The sequence below is a fragment of the Mauremys reevesii genome, linkage group 9, assembly GCF_016161935.1.
Source record: "Mauremys reevesii isolate NIE-2019 linkage group 9, ASM1616193v1, whole genome shotgun sequence".
Classification (NCBI taxonomy): domain Eukaryota; kingdom Metazoa; phylum Chordata; order Testudines; family Geoemydidae; genus Mauremys; species Mauremys reevesii.
Window position 1 is genome coordinate 83,506,464 of NC_052631.1, and position 20,982 is coordinate 83,527,445.

The following is a 20,982-nucleotide window of genomic DNA, read 5'->3' on the forward strand; positions in this document are numbered from 1 at the left end:
CAGGAGGTGTCCCACAATGCCTGTTCTCGCCTCTCTGGTCATCGGTTTGAACTCTACAGCCCTGCCCTCAAGTGACCAATCAAGAGCCCCACTCCTTAAATTCTTTGGGAATTTTGAAAGTCCCCTTCTTGTTTGCTTGGTGACGTGTGCAGTGGTCTCAGCGCATTTTTCCAAGTGACCATGCCTGCTCCACGCACCAGGCAATCCCCCACTTGGAGCAATGCCGAGCTGCTGGACCTCATCAGCATTTGGGGAGAGGAGACTGTCCAGTCCCAGCTGCGCTCCAGCCATAGGAATTATGATACCTATGGACAGATTTCACGATGTATGACAGAAAGGGGCCATGACCGGGACACACTGCAGTGCAGGGTCAAAGTGAAGGAGCTGCGAAACGCCTACCACAAGGCACAGAAGGCAAACTGCCCCTCCGGTGCTGCGCCCACAAGCTGCCAGCTCTACAAAGAGCTGGACGCAATACTCTGTGGCAATCCCACCTCCACTGCGAAGGCCATTTTGGATACTTCAGTGGCTTGCATGTCAGTCGAGAGTGGACTGAGTCAGGAGGAGGAAATCTTGGACGAGGATGTGGAGCGGGACCCAGAGGCAGGTGACGACTTGGAGGTCAAAGATGCATGCAGCCAGGAGCTCTTCTCTACCCCGGAGGAGGCTAGCCAGTCACAGCAGTTGGAGCTTGGCGAAGCACAAACAGGAGAGGAGGCCCCTGGTAAGTGGCTTTGATTTTGGAAATCGCTGAAGCGAGTTGTTGGGGGCAGGAGGGTTGCAAAAAGCAGGCTTGTGTCTGTATGATGCGCGTACCACCACATGCCTAGTCTGAGCGGTGGAACAGGCTGTTGATTGACTCCCTCCCTTCACAGGAATCTGCCTCAGAGATCTCCACGAAACTTTCATAGAGATACTGGCTAATTCGCTGCTGCACGTTCTTTGGCAGAGCTGCTTTGTTTCTTCTCCATTAAGGGTCTCTTTCCCGCGCTACTCTGCCGTCACTGGAGGGAGGACCATTACTGCACACAGGCGAGCCGCATAGGGGCCAGGGCAGAAGCTGCATTCTTGAAGACCCTCCCTTTATTCCCTGCTCACCCTCAGCAACAGAATATCTTCCCTAATGAACGCAGCCTATGGAAAATGTAGGGACAGTAATGATTATAAGGCCCTCCCTACAGTGCTGGGTCTCCCCAAGAGCCACGTGCCCAGTGTACAGTACGGTCCTGGAACACTGATTTCCCCTGCCCCCGTGGTTAGTCACCATTTTGGGGGATTTGTGGCTCCTGTGTGCTTGCCTGGGGTCAGCCAGTTAGTGACAGGTATGTGAATACTAGCTGTGCTTTTAAATCACTGAATCCGTGGTCTGTGTGTTGCAAACAATACTGTTTCTGTAAAATGTAGCATTTTGGCTTCACAGATATGGTCTGGGGAGCCCAGCCTCCCACTTTATCACTGGCTGAACTTCTGCGCAGTTTTAGAAAGAAGCCACAAAAAAATAAAGAGGACTTTCAGCGTGAAGTCACAATGCACTCCACGGCCGAAAAACAAGAATTGAAGGAGTGGTGGTACAGCAAGAAGGACAAAAAGGAGACCGCGGTGCGCCAGAATGAAGCCACGGAGCAGCTCTTAAATGTTATGGAGCGCCAAGCGGACACGCTCCAGGTGCTACTAGCACTGCAAACCGAACAGCTCCACGCCCGCCATCCCCTGCAGCTGCTGTCGCAAAACTCTTTCCCATGCACCCCCCAGACACCGCTAACACACTTATCAACCTCCTGGCTCCAGTCTGTACCCTCTGCATTCCACTCCTGCCCCATCACAGTCCAGTCCTGCAGACTCCCAGTACCCACTGCACTCAACACCCATCCCTCTGCAGTTTAGCCCTGCTGAAGAACAGTACCCGCTGCACTGTACTCCAAAGGACAAGATTGCATGTGATACCTGGACATACACAAATCTTTAACCGCCCTGGGATCCCACCTCCTCCTGGTTGTTGTTTTTTTAATAAAAGAATTGTTTTGATTTGAAAGCAATCTTTATTCCATTAATTGAAAGCAAACAGAACCCTGCAAAGCAAGAGGCAATTTTCTTAAACCTTCACAGTGTTTTCATCTGCATCAATAACAGTCACCTCCTAGCATTACAAGCACTGCACTCCCAAGTATAGCAACAAATAATAGTGGCTTTCAGCTTCAAATTGCTGCCTCAAGGCATTCCTGATCCTTATGGTCCTGCGCTGTGCCCCTCTAATAGCCCTGGTCTCTGGCTGTTCAAATTCAGCCTCCAGGCATGGAGCCTCAGCAGTCCAGCCCTGAGTGAAGCTTTCACCCTTCCCTTCACAAATATTATGGAGCGTACAGCACGCGACTATAAGCATAGGAATATTGTCATCGGCCAGGTCCAGTCTCCAATATAGGCAGCACCAGCGGGCCTTTAAACGGCCAAAAGCACACTCAACTCATTCTGCTCTTGCTCAGCCTGTTGTTGAACTGCTTCTTCCTATTGTCAAGGTTCCCCCTGTATGGCTTCATAAGCCACAGCATTAAGGGGTATGCAGGGTCTCCCAGGATCACAATGGGCTTTCCGACTTCCCCTATGGTGATCATCTGGTCCGTGAAGAAAGTCCCTGCTTGCAGCTTCCTGAACAGGCCAATGTCATGCACCTTTCGAGACCAGCCTGCATTAATGTCTGTGAAACGCCCACAGTGATCCACAAGCGCCTGGAGAACCATAGAGAAATACCCTTTCCGATTAAGGTACTCAGTGGCTAGGTGGTCTGGTGCCAGAGTTGGAATATTCATGCCATCTATCGCCCCTCTGCAGTTAGGGAAGCCCATTTATGCAAAACCATCCACAAAGTCACGCACATTGCCCAGAGTCATGGTCTTTTGGTCCAGGATGCAATTAATGGCCCTGCACACTTCCATCAACACGAATCCAACGGTCAACTTTCCCACTCCAAACTGGTTAGCAACTGATCAGCAGCAGTCTGGAGTAGCCAGCTTCCACAGTGCAATCACCACACACTTCTCCAACAACAAGACAGTTCTCATTCTCGTGTCCTTATGCTGCAGGGCTGGGGCGAGCTCGTCACACAGTCCCATGAATGTGGCTTTCCTCATCCGAAAGTTCTGCAGCCACCGTTTGTGATCCTAGACATGCATGACGATGTGATGCCACCATTCAGTGCTTGTTTCCCGAGCCCCAAAGTGGCGTTCCACTGTGGTCAGCACCTTCGTGAATGCCACAAGCAGTCTCGTGTCGTAGCTACTACACATAGTGAGATCAATGTCGAACTCCTCATGCCTTTGTAGTTTAAGGAATAACTCCACTGCCACTCGTGATGTGTTAGTGAGAGCAAGCAGCACATTGATCAACAGTGTGGGGATCCATTCCTGCAGATCAAAGAGGCAGAGCGCGCAGTGCACAAACCATTGAAAGATGGCGCCAAATGCGGATGGAAGGGGATTGCTGGGATGCGAAGCAATGCATCATGGAGCATTGGGACAGGACCCAGGAGGCCCCGTGACCCCCTCTGCCTTCCCACAACTCTTAGTGGTGGAAGAGAAAGAGGTGCTCTGTGGGACAGCTGCCCAGAGTGCACCGCTCCAAATGCCGATGCAAGTGCGGCAAGTGTGAACACACTATTGCACAGGCAGCTGATCATGTGACCACACAACAGCGGTTTCCTTTCAGCGTTCTCTGAGCAATGATGTAACTGTCAGTGTAGACGTACCCAGAGATTGTCTCTGGGAGCATAAGCACTTTTGCTACCCAAAACTACCTTGTGGTGGCAAAGCTAGAACTCGGGTCCTCCTGCTCTAAAAGGATGAGCTGCTGCCTCTTGATATGGAAAACACTGAAAGACCGGTCTACTGGAAGCGTTGTATTCTATTTATTTATATTCTTGTGTGTGCACACATGCGCGCACACGCTCTCCCACACTGTTTCCAGTGTAATGTCTTATGTAGCACCCTGCACCAAGCCCCCCCACCCCCGATCTCACTTCATGTTTCAAAAAATTTTCAAATAAAACTATGCTATTTGAGAAGAGAGCCTGATAAATCCTATGGGGAATGCTGTATATGAATTCATGGCAGTGGAATAAATAGAACTGAAGTGCAGTGGTGGATTGCTTCAGAGAGAGACAGCATTTTACCCCATCGTCTCTTTTCCTCCCAAGTACTTCTGCAAAAGTTTCAAACTTTTTTTCCTTCGCCAATAAAATGTTCATACAAAAGAAAGAAACTCTTCAGGCTAGGCCGCTTTTAGTTTGGGGTTTTTAAAGAAAAACAGAGCTTCTTTCCATTAGGAGCACTTCAAAGGTGAAATGCGTATTTCCTGCTTTCTCACTGGTGGTTTAAATTCCTTCAAATATCTTGTAAGGATAAAATCAAAGCCTTCTACAGCTGTGTCGCGGGGAGGGGGCCCTTTTTATTGGACTGCCTTAGGCAAAGTCTAACAGAAGTCAGGGGAAGAGTGGTGCAGCTTAGCAGTTTCCACGTACTCCATCAGGATTGTAAAGTCCAGTTCTGAAATTTGGAACTACCAGCTTCCTCCCATAACAAGGGTTTTTTTAAATATAGCCACACCACACAGTTTCAGGTGACACATGTTGTAGATTATATGCACATATTGCAGTTACTACACTGAAACAGACCAATGGTCAGTCTGCTGTAGAATCACAGAAACTGGAAATGGTAAAGAGCTGCTAGACCATCTGCCTATCAGTGCAGAATTGTTCCGTATAATGCTATGTCCAGGCCAGTTTTAAATGCCTCAAAAAATGGGGGCGGGAGGGGGCCTCCATCACTCTCTATAGCAATGTCTTTGACTGTGGGCAGTGTCCTATGTTAGTTCAGAGGAAGGTGTTTAAAAACGCTGTAATTCACAAAACTGTGCTGTACTAGGGTGGTTTTCACTTTGTTTTGGCACTCACAGCAGAGAGGAGAATCATGATTGAGTTGATTTTATAAATCAGACCCAAACCTTCCCTTTTTGCAGATCTTTGTTTTCTGCATGGAAAGAGACACCCACTCCTCTTTCCCCTTAGCAGCCCTAGGGAATGAATGTACAGTAACTCCTCGCTTAACGTTGTAGTCATGTTCCTGAAAAATGCAACTTTAAGCGAAACAATGTTAAGCGAACCCAATTTCCCCATAAGAATTAATGTAAATGGGAGGGGGGTAGGTTCCAGGGAAATTTTTTTCACCAGACAAAAGATATATAGATATTGGAGGGGGGGGTGTACACACACACACACACACACACACACACACACACACACACATATACAGTATAAGTTTTAAACGAACAATTTACTACTGGTACATAGTGATGATGATTGTGAAGCTTGGTTGAGGTGGAGGAGTCAGAGGGTGGGATATTTCCCAGGGAATGCCTTACTGCTAAATGAACTAGCAATTGACTGAGCCCTCAAGGGTTAACTCTCACAACTACAAGGCAGCAGGAAAGGAGGGAGGGCAGACAGAGACACACACCCTGTGTGTGAGAGAAAAAAATGTGCATTTCCCCTTTAAGTAGCTGACCCCAGGCTTAAGTACACTGCCTTTTAATTAAATCAGCTTGCTGAGACCCAGCTACTGCCTAGAAGCTCCCTCCATCGTTGTGTGTCCCCCCTGTTCTATGGAAGATGGGGTAAGTGGGGTGCAGGAGCAGGGAGGAGGGGGAGACACCCTGACATTATCTCTCCTCCCCCTGTACAGCAAGCAGGAGTCTCTGGGAGCAGCTCCAAGGCAGAGGGCAGGAGCATCACATGGCAGTGGGGGAAGGGACAGCTGCTGCACAGGGAACTTAGGGGAGTGGGGAGCTGATGGGGGGGGCTGCTGGTCCACCCTGGTTCCAACCACCCACCAGCTAGCTGCAATGGGCTGCTCTTCCTGCAAGCAGTGGACAAAACAAGCGGCTGCCAAACCACGTTAGAAGGGAGCATTTCACAGCTTTAAACGAGCATGTTCCCTAATTGATCAACAACTTAACATTGAAACAATGTTAACCAGGAGGACTTTAAGTGAGGAGTTCCTGTACCAGTCACTTGCTATCACGCCTCCTTGCTGAACAAGCCAAAATGTTACAGGGATGAGTTTTAATTATGTGATGTGTTTCTCTGGCTGTACAAGAGGGAAGGAGGGAGGACAGTCCTCACTATCACATGGCAAAGAGGGACAGGCAGATGGATAGGATCAAAGAGGAATTGACTCAAACCTTGGTCTATCCCTCGAACCAGAACTTATTAACATTTAGGGAACGTTGTGTTCCCTTTTTTTTTTCTCCTCCTCCCCCATTTCCATGGGCCTCTGCATTTTCTGGTTCCCGCTAGCGAAATATCAGTGCTGAGATAAGAATATCAACATTAGGGATGGGCTTGAACTAGCATCCCAGTTCTGAACACCTATGAACGTGGTAGTGGTTCAGCATCTGGATTCAGATTTTCCATGTGCCCCTGGGCTGATCTAAAATGCCAGATCCAAACATCCCTGAATTTTAAGGTGTTTGAAATCCTAGTCCCTAATTTTGCAGTCTGTTTCTGTCTGGGGCCACATACTCATGAAATATTGGGAGTTGTACATGAAAACTGTTAAATAAACAGTGATTTCAAAGAAAAGCTTTGGGAGGTTGCCTTAATTGTCAGGGTTTTCTTCCCTGTTCCAGCCCAGTAGCAGGCATACATTGTGGCAGTAATAGTAGTGGAGATTTTCAATTATGGCTTTCAACAAGCATTGTTACACTATTAATTAGTGGGAGGCTGCTGCGGCTCTAATGGGCTCTCAAGACGAGATAAACATCGGCTGTGTTTAATCTTCTTTTTATTCAATCTTAGCTGGATTTTGTTAAGCAAAGGCAGGAAACAATAGAATCAGAAACATTTAATATTCCAGTGGGGCTTTCCCCTTCCATATATCAGGCCTCACCTAGAAACCCTTCTCTCCCTAACTTCTGCCCTTCTGTGGGCTGTTTGGTTTGGAGGTGTTCTGGAAGGGACAGATTTCCCTAGAGAGAGAGAGACTCTTTTTCTACCCAGCCTGTACCCCTTGTTTTCCCCTTAGGCCTCTACATTTATTTCAGTGATCTTCTTTGAACAGAGGATGGGTTATCATTGCTCCTATATCAGCCAGCAGGATCTCTGCTGCTGGGCCACATGAACTGCTCTTTCCCCACGGCTGAGCAGCCTACATAGTACCACTGCATTGCTGTGAGCCCAGGGAATGAGCAATCAACCTTCGAATCAGACCCAGATGTGTTAGCGTGGGAGCACTTTATTCCCACCAGGGTCACCAATCTCTCCCTTCTCATCCCCTCCCTCCACTAACCCAGTATGTGCATTGTGAAATAATCAGGCGATGTCTGCATCAGTCTTTCATCTCAAATGATTTCTCCTCCACCAGTGTGTTTTAGAAACGGAATTTTTGCCCTGTGCTGTTACTGTTTCCTTTTATCATAAATATTGATAACCCAGTGAGGGATTAAATCATGGTTGACGGGTTTTATTTTAGAGGATGGTTTTTTTGGTTTGTTTTTTTTTACTGTTGCTATGGTAACTCCAGAGCATTTTCTTTAATGCTTCCAATTTTTTTGTCAAGAAATCTTCTTCTCTCTTGCTTTCTGTGGCTGCTGCTTTTCTTTCTAAAATGTTTTCTTGTTGAGCAGTTAGGCAGGTTTTTGATACAGGGAGAATGCAAGCGTCACATGTTGTCATTGAGCGGATTCTCCTTGTAATATCATTTTGCCTTCAGTGCTTTCCATCCCAAAGGACCCCAGAAGCACAGACTGTCTGTACCTGCCAAGAACCACCTGCAGAGCCAGACATTTTTCTGCAGGAATAGAAACACAGTCTTTGGCACCAAAAGCCCAGGCCTCTACCACCTGGGCTAAACGAGAGCTCATTCAGTTGGGAGTTGTAAGTCTGGGGCAGCCAGTAGAGAGAGAGGTTGTTGTAAATACTAAGCTGGAGAAATATACCCCACTTCTAAAATGCAACCACCTCTGAAGAGGACAGCAGCCAGCTCACAGCAAGGAGTTGGAAAGGAAAGTCCTGGACAAGGATCCAGAGGGAAGCCTCTGCTCTTACAAATCATTCTATAGGGTATTTTAACACCTATGCAGAGCAGACAGGATCTGTGGTTTTAATGTCTCCACTCCTTCCAAACCTGAAACTTGCTCCAGAGCTAGAAACCATTTTATCTCAGCTAAGGCTGCTAGCAGTGGATAATTTGGGGTTATGAAAGTGGTAGGGAAACCAGATGTCCTTCTAATGTCTGTATTCCACTTTAAATGGCTCATCTCAGACTGCAGCGGCATTTGTGTGTTTTGTCAAAGCTTTGTCCCTGAAGCAGTTGTGCAAAGGGTAAGGGAATGGCTACAAAATTATTACTCATCAGTGCACCCTACTTCTGAGGTTTCTCTGATGTGGTTTGGTTTTGGAGGAGCCTGAAATTTGGCTTTTGTGAACGGTGGTTTGTCTTTGAGTAAGTTAGTGTAGCAATTGTGCCTTTCTGCACTAGCTGAGGAGACGGATTTGTAATGGAATTAATGATATACTTGTAAATATTTTCTGATTTCCTGTTGCTCTGTTTCTTCTAAGCAGGAATCGCCTCACCTGGTTTATTAATAGCAATTGGAGATTTAAAAATTTTAGTAAACGTTCATCCCAAAGGACTTGGCACATGGTCTGTAGGGCAATTATTTCACTCCCTATTAACATGCAGCCACCTCTGGAGTGGGTTACAGCAGCTGCTTAATAGCTCACAATAAAACTTCAGGGAACAACTGAAGAAAACAATATCCAGTTAAAATTACCAGAGGATTTTAGAGCACAGAACTGGAATTTGGGCAGCAATGCTCATGTTCTCTTCTTGAATCCAGAGGTTCTTTAACCATTAGCGGTCAGGGCCTCCTGTTTTTAAATTGGGGCTGGTTGAAAATTTTCAGTTGGAACTGGGTCTTTTTATGCAAACCTGAATCTTTGGCTAAATTTAATTTTTTTGCAAAAAGTTTCTTCTTTCCATGGAAAATTATTATTATTTTTTAATAAAAAAAACAGATGCCTGAAAATCACAATATTCCAATTCAGATATGCTGCCACAGTGCCCCATGGGAGTTGAAGTTCAGTTGCTTCATGGGACCATTCTCCTCCAAAGCCAGACTTCATCTCCCATTAGATGTAATGGGCCATCTGTAAAATGGGGATAAACCTTGCTTTGTCATCTAGGCTGTAAACTCTTCCAGGCAGCAACTGTCTGTTCCTATGTATCTGTACAGTGCCCAGCACAAAATAGGACCTGATCTTGACTAGAGACTCTAGGCTCTATTGGAAGATAAATAATACACAGCAATATCTGTTATCCTTTGCAATTTTAACCAAGGTGTTTTTTTTGCCAATAGGTCCCTGGAAGTCCGCTATTTCACCTATGGAATCCTCTTTGGATGCGGCAGTTCCTTTGCTTTCCAGCCCTCCCTGGTCATCCTCGGCCACTACTTCAAACGCCGTCTAGGCTTGGCGAACGGCATCGTGGCCGGAGGGAGCTGCCTCTTCTCAATGTCCCTTCCCTTCTTTTTGAAAACAATCGGGAGCACCATCGGGCTAGCTCACACTTTCCAAGTTCTCAGCGCCTTTATGTTCATCCAGATTCTCTTGTCTCTGACATTCCGGCCCATCTTGCCGCCATCTTGTGACTCTCACCATGATAGGCAAGATAAACTGGCCAGCCGGAACATGAAACAGCAGTGCGGGTCTCAGATGCGGAAGTATTTCAACATGAGGGTTTTCCGGAGACAGACGTACCGAATTTGGGCTTTTGGGATTGCGACAGCCGTCCTGGGATACTTTGTACCTTATGTGCATCTGGTGAGAACATTTTAGGGGAGATAGAGGTGACCGCATGGGGTGTGGGAGGGGGGAATTATTTGTATCTCTTTTTGCAGCCGGTCTCATCCTCAAGTGTACGCCCTTGCCCCACCCCACATCTTGGCTGTGCTCTGAGTGCTGTTGATGGGCTCCAGTAGGAGCCTTATCTCTAGTACTCAGCAAGAGGGAGAATCACCACAATGTGGGAGAGATGCAAGGAGGTGAGAGGAGAGACTAAGGATATGGCTCCTTCCTAGAGATTCTAAGGTGGTGGGTGCCAGGCTGAAGGACCATTTCATAGCTCAGACAGGTAGCTCGAGAGCCCCCTGAGCTATGAACAATCACACCCAAGCATGTTTCCAGCTAAAAAGTCCCATTGATTAAAGTGCTGTAATTGCATGTAGTGCTTCACAAAGCCTCTGACGGTGCATGGCCCCTGCTCCAAAGAGCTTCCGCTCAGATCAATGCTGAGTGTAGCACCGTCTACACTCAGAATGTAGCAGGAGCTCAGGCCTAGGGAGCTATGGGGAGGCATTATGGGTGAGAAGGGTCAGCACAGGGAGGCTTCAGGCAAGAAATGGGTTTTTACAGAGGAGTGGGAGGACGCTTGGCACATGTGAGGTGGGATGATTTTACAAACGTGAGAGGGATGGGCCACGCCGAGAGCAGGGAGGTGAGAGCTGAAGGAGGACACAGGTTGAGAGGAAAACAGGAATGGCTGGAGCTGCGGAGAGTCTTGATGACAAGAGAGTGGAGTGCGCTGCAGAAGCTTCTCTTTGAACAGAAATAGCGAGAGGCAGGAGCCAGCTTTGGGGTGTGTCACTAATAGAGCATTCTGATTGGCTGAGCCTCCCCATGGACTTCATCTGTATAGTAAGTCGTGGCAGGTAGGACAATTACCGCATGCCACTGAAGTAGACTTCGAAGGCGTGAGGCTGAGGGACGTTAACCCCTTGAGTGCCTAGGTTAGAGCACTTGCTGCAGTTTGAGAATAGGTTACCAAACCGACCCATCCGGCTCACGCAGAGAACCGCGTAATGCATAACTTAGGGCTGTGCTGTTGCCTTCGTGGGATTGAAGCCATAACAAGCGGTGAGGGAAATAGGTCTGTGCAGTTACTGGACATTACCGATAAGGTGGGCGATGGTGGAAGCCTCTTACGTAAGGGCTGCCATTATGTTTGGTGCCCTACAGTGGATCTAGCATTTTGCAGCCATTCTCTAATACCAATTAATCCCTTGAGGGGAATTTTATACATGGTTATAATTAGTACCCAGAAATAGACATTCCTGTTAGAGATTCCTGTTTTAATGTTTGACAGTCCCAGCAAGTCCATTTTTGGTGTGTGTAATTAATAAGTTTATTGAGGATTAATGTCCTTCTTTTCCTCCCTGAACCCTAGATAAAGTATGTGGAGGAGGAGTTTAAGGAAAATGAAAAGGAATGGATTCTCTTGGTTTGCCTTGGAGCTACATCAGGGCTTGGGCGCTTGGTTTCTGGCCGGATTGGTGACTGCATTCCTGGACTGAAAAAGATTTTCTTGCAGGTATGCTATGCCTAATCCTCACAAAAGCGCATGCTAAGAATGACAGTTTTACTACCATGGAATGATTTGTCCATACAAATATCAGTACTTTGCACTTAGCACCTTTCATCCAGGGATCTCAGAGAGATTTACAAACAATTAACCCTCCCAACACCTCGAGAGGTAGAGAAGTATTATTAAATCAATTTTACAGAAGGGTCAGTTGAGGCCTAGAGAAGTTATGTGACTTACCCGAGATCTTGCAGCACCTCTCTGACAGAGCTAGGACTAGAACTCAGGAAGTCCTGACTCCTAGTGTCTTTCCCTGACCACTAGACACACTGCCTTCCTCTCTGGATTTTGTGTGCACACCATTGACATCACGTGGCTGATCCATCAGATAGCTCTTCTCAAGGATTCGTAAAAGGTCCTTCTCAAGATTTGGGTGTAGTTGCTCTCCAAGTTAAAACAGAGGATCCCCTGGCATCATTGGGTTGATGGTAGGGGGTAACACTGGTGTCCTGTTCTGTATTCCTTATTTAAAAACCCCAACAACCCTGGTTCTGATAGCGAAGGGCTTGTCTACGTGTGGCAATGTGCACAACAGGGGTGTGATTGCAAAGCACATTAACGTGTTGAGCACTAATTGGTCTGTGTAGCCCCTGCTGGTGCTCACTCAAGGTCCTTGCAGCTCTTTAAAGTGGTACTGTCAGCAGGGTCTGTCTATAGACCCAATTAGTGCACAACACGTTCGTGCGCTTTAGAAATCACACCCAATAGTGTGCATTACCGCACCGTGGAGGCAAGCCCCGTGACTGACTGTGAGCTGCTGCCTTCATGGTACCTAGCTGTTTTTTGGGGATAACTAGAGTACGAGAGGCCCTACACAAAACTATATTCTCCTCTCTCTTTCAGTGTCAAATTCAGCCCTGGTATAAGAGGAGCAACTCCCCTGGCTTCAAAGGAATTGCTCCCACTTATATTAGGGCAGAATTGAGCCCTTCTAAGCAGCATGGGCTAGAGTCACAAAATAAGTTAGGTGCCTAAATCCCAGAAACAGGCCCAAATGGGATTGACAAAACCCCCACTGAGGTGCTGCTGAACCCTATAGGCACCTAAACTCACTTGGCATCTCAAATTTTGCAGTAAAAGTGCCCTGAGTGCTTATATTTCTGCCTCTGCATATGCGTGTTGCAGCCCTAAGTCCCAGAGCAATGCACAGACGGGGGAGAGAGAGGCATTCCTCCACCTACTTCGCCTGCAGAGCCCAATCCAGTGCACATGCACAGAGACCATCTACCAGATCGGGCCCCTGTAGACAAGCTTGCACAAAACTGCTGGGAAAATGGGGGATGAGAAGAAGGACCTCCCTCTGAACTTCTGTGCCCAGTGGTTAAAGTACTCACCTGGGACATTGGGAATCCTAGTTCAAGTCACCCCTCTGTCTAAGGGGAGGAAGGACTTTGAACAGGGATCTTCCATCTCTCAGGTGAGTGCCCTAGCCAATGGGCTGAAAGTTAAGGGAAGGGGGCCTCCCTCCTCCCCCCTCCTTGCAAAAAAAAAAAAAAGAAAGAAGAAGATTGCTGAGAAATCCCAAGTAGAGGAGGTGTGCCTCCTGTAGTCTTTAGGCACTAACTCCCTCCCTGGGGCGGGCGGGCCAGGCCATCCCCTGCCTCATTGGCTCTCCCATTGGGCTGGAGCCAGCTAGCTGCCTTGGGCTTTGAGAATTCTGATTTCTAGGAGCCTAACTCAGGCTTTGTGAATCCCAGTGATATTCTAGGCACCTAAAAGTTAGGCAGATCAATGCTGAGTGTAGCACCGTCTACACTCCTTTGCAAATCTAGCCTCACGTGTAATGTCAGGTAGATCTACAATGTGGGGCTAAAACACCTTTATTCCTTATTGCCCTGGTATAGGTGCGTTGCCTCATTTCTGTTAGGGCATTAGCTTTTGGAGAAAGAAAATCTGAGTGTTATTCCTGCCCTTTCTTTCTATAGTTTAGGCAGGGAAGGAAATACTAGTGTTTTATCTTTCAAACTAGATAGCTTTACCAAGACTAGAGGCTTGCATGCATTTCCAAGAACCAGGAGGTCTAAATATTTATTCTTGCAGCTGTGGCAAAGATCCTACAGGCTGTAAAAAGGTAACCAAATACAATGGGCAGTAATTGCACCCTTTTAAAGTCACCTTAATGAGGGCCTATGTATTGTGTAACTTTATTAACACTTAATAGGTTTGCTAATATGCTGGGCTTTTCTTCTCCTGCAAGCTTTTTTTCCTCTTCATTATTTCCACAAACTCTTCATTCTCTGTAGTTAAGTGTTCTCTTTAGGTTTCTGGGCCATGTTACCTCAAGCATGTGGCATAGGGGAGGCAAAGTCAGAGCCTAGGGCCAGATTTTCTAAGGTATTTAGACTCCTACTGGCATTTTCGAAAGCGCCTACGTGAGTCAGGCAACTTACATAGATTTCAATGAAGTTAGGTGCTGAATCTGCTTTGGTGCTTTTGCAAATGCTGTGAGGTGCCTACCTGCATTTTTAAAGTGCCTAAATGCCTTTGGAAATCTGGCCCAGTTGGATAAGTAGTCAGTGTTCCAAGGCACAGGGCAGGTGGGATGCCTGGAAGCAATGTGTCAAGGTTAGGAGAGTGGCAAGCAATTGAGCAATTCAGTTGGAAGCAAATATCTGGGGCAGTCAAGAAGGTGTAGCCATTCCGGAGAGTGTGTGGCGTCGGGAAGAGAGACAGGTTGCTTATTGGATGTAGTATTTGGCAAGGTCAGTCCAGACACTTGTAGCCAGAAGGCTAGGGAGCTGGCAATGGGTTCCTGAATTATTTGCATAATTTCTCCAACAAGCGCTCTTCTCTTAAAAGGAAATGCTCTCAAGTCACCAAGGAAACTACAGACTGGGACTATGGGGAATAATATTCTGCCTCTAATGTCCCTGCTGCCCTTGGACTTGCATTAGGAAGGCATGATTTTGTCGTCTGTCACAGTTATCTTAGTGATGTCTATACTTTGCCTCTTCAGGTTGCCTCCTTTATGCTTCTGGGCCTCATGTGCATGATGATCCCTCAGTGCCAAGCGTTTGAGGGGGTCATTGTCGTCTGCCTCTTTCTCGGACTGTGTGATGGATTCTTTATAACCATCATGGCCCCCATAGCCTTTGAACTGGTTGGACCCATGCAAGCTTCTCAAGCCATTGGCTATCTCCTGGGACTTATGGCCATTCCAATGACAGCTGGCCCACCAATAGCAGGTCAGTAACCATCAGAACGTAGGGCCCTAGGATTTAGTTAGAATTCTGTCTTAAGTTTTTTTTCATTAAATTATTGGAAGGGTGATGTGTTGTTAGAGGAGTAGGATTGTCACCTTCATCTGTTCTCATATTGTGTGATGCAGTTTCTTACATTTATTTGATCCTGTATCCACTTTGACTTTAGCTGAAATACGTCTACAATTAGCCCTTTTTTCCATTATTTGACTGCCAGCAGTTTTCCCTTCCGGCAGCTGAATAATTGAAAAAATGAGCAGAGGATGATTCATTTTCAAGGCAATTTGGTCAAATTTTTCAGCACAATTAATAACAAAATTGCCCAGAGTTAGTGAACATTCCAGTAACCTGGCAGAGAGCTGGACTTAAACTTATGTAGGTGCCACTTATGATCTGCTCTCATATGAAATTTAGGGTTGGAGTTTTGCCTGATCAGCAAAGGATAAGGCCCTAAACTGAGTCAAATCTAAAGATATATGCTTGGGCCCTGCTCCTGGAAAGACTTGGACACATATTTAAGCATGGGAGTAGTCTCAAAGTTCTTAAAATTGAATGTGTATGTAAACCCTCTGCAGGACAGGCCCTTGAACAAGAAGAGCATCTGCAGTTGCACTAGCTAAGCTAAAAAATTAAGGTTGTCAATCCGTAGACAACTGGGCACAAACTGATCACCAGCTGTTTTCAGGAAGAAACTCTGGCTGTTGCAGAATTATAAGCTTTATAGCACTATTCATCAGAAGCATCCTGAACTAGGTCTATTACACACAGGATTAGGTGTCTTTCATTTATACAATTCCTATGTAGGAAAATTCCCAGCAGCCCCTTCCTAGTGAGTTTCCAACAGCCCTAGAATGATGATGGCAGTAAATGCATCAATCTCAGAAGCGTGGCCATCTCAGAACTCACTGAACTAATAGAAGTGCAGAGTTATGACTGGGTTTGGAGGGATTCATTTATAATTGGTACATGTCAGTAGCTGTTCATTTCTTCCCTAACCAAAAAACTAACTAAAACATGTATCAGCAAACCAAATATTACAAAGGAAGGAAGTTAAGAATGAACCAGTTGCACTTATAGATTGCTGTTAACCTCTTTGCTTGTCATATTTGTTTGGCAATCAAGTATTTAAGAAATTTATCTGAAATGTCTGATTATTAAATACCTTGATTTTGTTTTTGGGGTGAATCTGAGATTCTACATTCAGCTCTGATTTAAATAACAGTTAGCATTTGAGATTCTGATTCTTAAATTTCTTAATGTGAAAATGCCATTCTGATACAAATGTTTACATACCAGTGGGGAAGATCCCACTCTGTGGAACTAAACATCGATATTATTCCATGCTTTAAATACCAGATTCTTCCAAGTCTAATTTATGATGGAGTTGGAGAGAGACTAAGTTGTCTCCTCTTTTGATTTAGGGAGCTTAGATTAGCCATCATACTGAAGCAACAACCAGTGTCCTTCTGTTTTTCAGGATACCTCCATGATTATTTTGGGAATTACTACCTAGCCTTTTACTTAGCTGGAGTTCCCCCAATTATTGGGGGCTTGGTCCTGTCTGTTGTTCCTCTGATCCATCAAAGAATGCTCAAGAAGCAGCAGATGGATTCTGGCAAAGACAAGATGTTGGCTTCAGAGACTGTCATGAACGGTGAGCTTCTTCCAGGCTGTCCCGCCACTGAGGCGCACGTGTAAAGCCTTTCCCCATGCAGCCATCCACACCCAGACACACACACACGCTATCGCTACCAGCATCTTATCGCTTGACTGAGCACAGGCCCTTTTCTAAAAGGAGCGGGACCCTCCCAGATTGCAGATGAGCAGCACCAAATACGTAAAGAAGAGAGTTCTCCTAGTTCCAAGCATGAGCTAACGGAGCCGTTTTTCAGGATGTTTTGATTTGAAAGTTGCGTCTTTCACCAGCACTTTTCTAAAGAGAATTCTCACTAGAACTCTAACTCCATTTCTCCCCCCCCCCCCCAATTTTCTGTTTCTCACAGCAATGGTTTACAGTTAATTAAATGCCTTTAAAACAGGCTGTATGTGGAGCTTGTTAACCCTTTTGATTTTAGTTTCAGATCCATCCCATCACACAGCGGTGTCAGTGCTGCTTGGATGATGCCTTGGAGTGGGATTCCATTCCATGCTGCCTCAGTTTAATCTGCAATTAACAAATTTTCAGACTGTTTTTTGATCCCATGTGAAGGCAAAAGAATTCCAGTGGGGGTAATCTTTGTATCTTTTGCGAGAATGCTCTCTCTCCCTGTCCTTCAAAGAATCTATCTTTGAAGCTGTCAGCATGCTTTTATGGACCATCAGTTAATCTCGATAGTATGGTCTGCCAGTAGACTCGAATTCCTGCTATTCATCCCTTGCTGTTCCATGTTAATGTACACCAAGAAGGGAACAGCCCCTTATTATCTAATCTTCTACCCATATTGGCTGAGGACAGTGAAGGTAAGTTAACGCATTGGCTACTTCAGATGTGAGTTTCACTGGTCTCAACACTCCTGTCTTTCCATCTGTTCTTGGAGCATGCTGCATTGCAGTGGAAGAATGCTTCTGACCACTTGCTGTGACTCGGTGTATCACTGGTCGCCACCAAAGGTTTAGGGCTTTGGGTCACTGCAGGAAAAAGAGAGGGGGTTGATTAAACAGAAGGGCAGAAAATAAAGTAAAAAAAAGAATGATTGGCTTTGCGCAGCTACTATGAATGGCCAGCTCTATGCATTCAGGTTTACTGCTCTGAAAGCCAGGAATCTGTACCATTTCCCAGTGGCTCAATCTGTCATTCATCTCAGATTTCTTGACCAGTAACTAAATTAGTATGCTTCCAAACCATCCATTGAGAGGGGAAGTAACGGGGGCTATTTTAGGATTGTGCTGTAATCATTAAAATACTAAATTTGCAAGGCAACAAAATTACTAGCATTGAATCCTCCAAGAGGAACAGTTAGTCGGAGCTGAGTCCTGATGTTTACACAAGTCAGCATTGGCCTGAGCCATTCCAGTTGGTTAACTCCTCTTTTAGTATTATTTTTTTAATTAAGTTGCAGTATGTGAGTTAGTTTTCGCTCAGAATTCTGAATCCCCTAGCATACCTGTAGGGCTGTCAAAACATGTGCCGTGTGAGCAGAGGGGTAATACTCTGCCGTGCAGATGAGCTCACACGTACCTGTTCTGTATTACTCAATAATAATCAACATGTCAGTGTTACAGGAGCTGTGGGAAAAGACTGAACATTTTTTTAAAGCCACCTGGCTCCTTTTTAAAAACAAAAAATAGTCTGCTGCAGTATTTAACTCTGTGCTCATGCAGGAGCCCTGCAGTGGGCCAGAGTGAGAGGTCAGTTTGGGAGGCGCGGGGATTGTGCAGAGGCCGGCAGTTGAGCTGGCTGGGTGTCCTAAGTGATTTGCATTGTGAGAGAGAAGAATTCTCTCTTAGTGCCACTGATGCAATATGTGGCTTTTATTCTCTGAACATTTGTGTGCTGCAAATGTCTCTATGCTTGATGTAGGAAGAGTAGTGTCAGCTATCCAGCTGGATCGTTGCAAATCAAAATCGCCTGCAAGGCCTTGGTGACCTCTGCCCTCCTATGAGCCAGCAGAGAGAGAGCAAGTTCGGCAGAAATAGAGACCTCTGGGGTTGCACTGAATCTAGTTCATAGAATCAAAGACTTCAGTACATCTTGATCTCGGAGAGAAAGCACAATAAAAATAAATACAACAGAAGTGAATTCACAGCATGGAATGAAGGCAAAACTCAGCGCTGCACAGAAGCTAATTATCACCAGGGCAGGGGTGGCAAATACAATATAGGGCTGAAGAGAAAGGGAGCTTCCCTAGCTCCATGTTTATGAAACCAGTAAGCTGCTTGTTAACCAAGAGAAATGAGGTTCCCTGTGGATCTACCTCCAGTGGGAGCCCTGAATATCTGATAGGAAATCAGAGTCACAGATGATTTTTCTAGGTTTCTATATTGGTGATCAGTCAGTAGAGAGGGATATTGTTGGCCAAAAACAGAGTAATCGGGTCCTAGATGTGAAGTTTTCATACATCTACAAACTTTTTTTTTTACAAGCCATGAACTTAAAAAAAATAAAAAAAATAAAAGCTACCATTAAAAATGTTACAGGAAAAATTTTACAGATGGACATACTATGGTAGCCTTTCTTTATTCTCATTGTGAGTGAAGAGGTCTGTAACCTTAAGACAAAACACTGAACCATAGACTTATCTCCAGTCCGTGCCTACAAGTCCTGTTAACGTTCGCCTTGGTGGGAGTTTGGCATATGGATTGCGGGCTCAGTATGCCCCTTTTGCTTTAACAGCATTGCCTGTATAAGCTAAGGTCTTGTGTTCTGATCTTTTGTAAATTTCTGTCCCTGTAATATCTGGAGAACTAAATGATATTTTGTAGCACTTACAACTTAACCCAAACAAGATGTGTGTCTTTTTTCCCCCTGTCCTCAAAAGATATGCGTGCTTTTCTGTGACCTTATTTACTGTTATTCGATTCACATGGGCTAACATACGAAGCAAATTTTCTAAACTGATTTCTTATTTTGTGATGTGTATGCCAGGAAGCAGGCAACACAGCAAGACTGGGCACATATCAGAGCCAGGGGAGATTGTGTCACCTGGATAGATGCTTGGTGAACAGGCTTGTACTTCATATCAGTGCCTTGATATGGGCCAGACTGTGATTTCACACTGGGAATTTTTTTATTCCATTGAAGTCAAAGGGACCGTTGGCAGAGTAAGAGCATCACAGTCTGACCATAAATCTCTTACGAGAAGAGACGAAGAGGACTTTGCATTGCAAATTTCTTCATGTCTTGGGGGCGGGGGGGGGAGGTGGTGTATGTATGTCCTGCGGGGGCAGGGGGTGTCTTATTGGGTTGTGTTGTGCGCGTGTGATGTCTCTACGTTAGCTGAGGGGTTTTTTAGCTTATTCTCAATTTTGGAGCTTTGCTGTGAAGAGGTGGAAGGGAGTTTAATTTTAAAAAGAGGATACAACTGACTTGTAATAGTACAAGCAGTGCTGTCTCAACACCAGCCCTGAAACAGTAAACAGATACATGTCAGGGTTCATAACTAATTGACTACACATACTGATATCAAACAATAAGGCACTCTGTGTTGTCTGCAGATTAATTCTAAAGAGTAATACTTCTCTAACTCCTGGGAGACCAATTACAGATAAGTCCAGAATTGTCTCAGAATTGCATGCCCCAATACTCTCCTTACCTGTAAAGATCTCACATTGAGTAATAATCCACTTTCTGAAAACTCTCAAAGCACGTGGGTTCTTATGTGCTAGAATATAATAGCACCATGAAATTATGATCCACGTCTTTAAGAAGGTTTTAGCTTTCTGTATCATCAGAGGTAGCTAGCGTTCTCTGCAAAGTAGATGGGGAGTGCCATAATAAAGATAAACAAACTTAGTTTATCTAGATTTAGAGGGAAAAGGTGGGGGTTAGCAAACAGTAGTCTAACCTCAACATCTTTTCTGATTGTAGGCGTACTCTTAATCAGTAATTAAGGGACCAAATTCTTCTACAGGAGAGATGTTTGTTTGAAAAATTAGGGCAAAATTCTCCTCTTTCATGATCCGTACATTGAAGCTAGACTCTGATATTTGGTGCTTTGAACAAAACAGATGAGGGTAAAGAAAGCCAAACATTGGAGCAGCCTTATGCCAGATAGATGCAGGAAGAGAATTTTGCCTTTAACTGTAAAATAAGCCGCTCTCTTATAGTTTAGTAAATTGCTTACATAAGTACTAAGGTATGTCAGGCAGCCTCTAGAAATTATTGCACACTATTGGTATGCAGTAGAGATGAGGCTGAATGTCTGAGTGGTGTTAACCTTGTAGCAATTGCATTAATTTCCCAGAAATTACCTGCCCTTGCTTTGTGCCCATTGGGAGTCCACTGTTGCAAAGCCAAACTATGACTGTAAGCAGCTTCTCCAGTGTAGCCAAAATGAAGTGAGATGCATGGGCTGCTCTTCCCGGTGCATTATCTGGGGAGCTAATATGCTTGTGGTTCCTGCTAAGGACTAGGTTCTGAAATTCCTACTGGGACAGGATTCCTGTTTTGAAGTCAAACTTGCCAGAGTAAAAACTATAGGATCATCCCCTGGAGTGCAGTGTGACTTGATCCTCTTATTCAGGGCGAAGTCGTACTTCAGCTGACAGCGAAGACTTGATCCTGGCCTGTCCATTGCTCTGCAAAGTGTGGGAGCCCTATTTGTTTTTTTTCTCATCAGTAGATAATTTAATAAAAGTATCTTCTTTCTGAATCAAAT

General features: G+C 45.4%; 1 protein-coding gene across 1 annotated transcript in view; it reads left to right on the forward strand.

The window, feature by feature from the left end:
* The window catches only part of SLC16A2 (solute carrier family 16 member 2), a 108,326-nt gene extending 89,230 nt beyond the window's left edge, over nt 1-19,096 (forward strand). The window contains exons 3-6 of the mRNA XM_039488009.1: nt 9,406-9,868; nt 11,271-11,414; nt 14,422-14,650; nt 16,143-19,096. Of these exons, the coding sequence (XP_039343943.1) occupies nt 9,406-9,868; nt 11,271-11,414; nt 14,422-14,650; nt 16,143-16,363 (1,057 nt within the window). The 3' untranslated portion in view covers nt 16,364-19,096. The remainder of the gene's footprint in view (nt 1-9,405; nt 9,869-11,270; nt 11,415-14,421; nt 14,651-16,142) is intronic.
* The last annotated feature ends 1,886 nt before the right edge of the window (nt 19,097-20,982 follow it).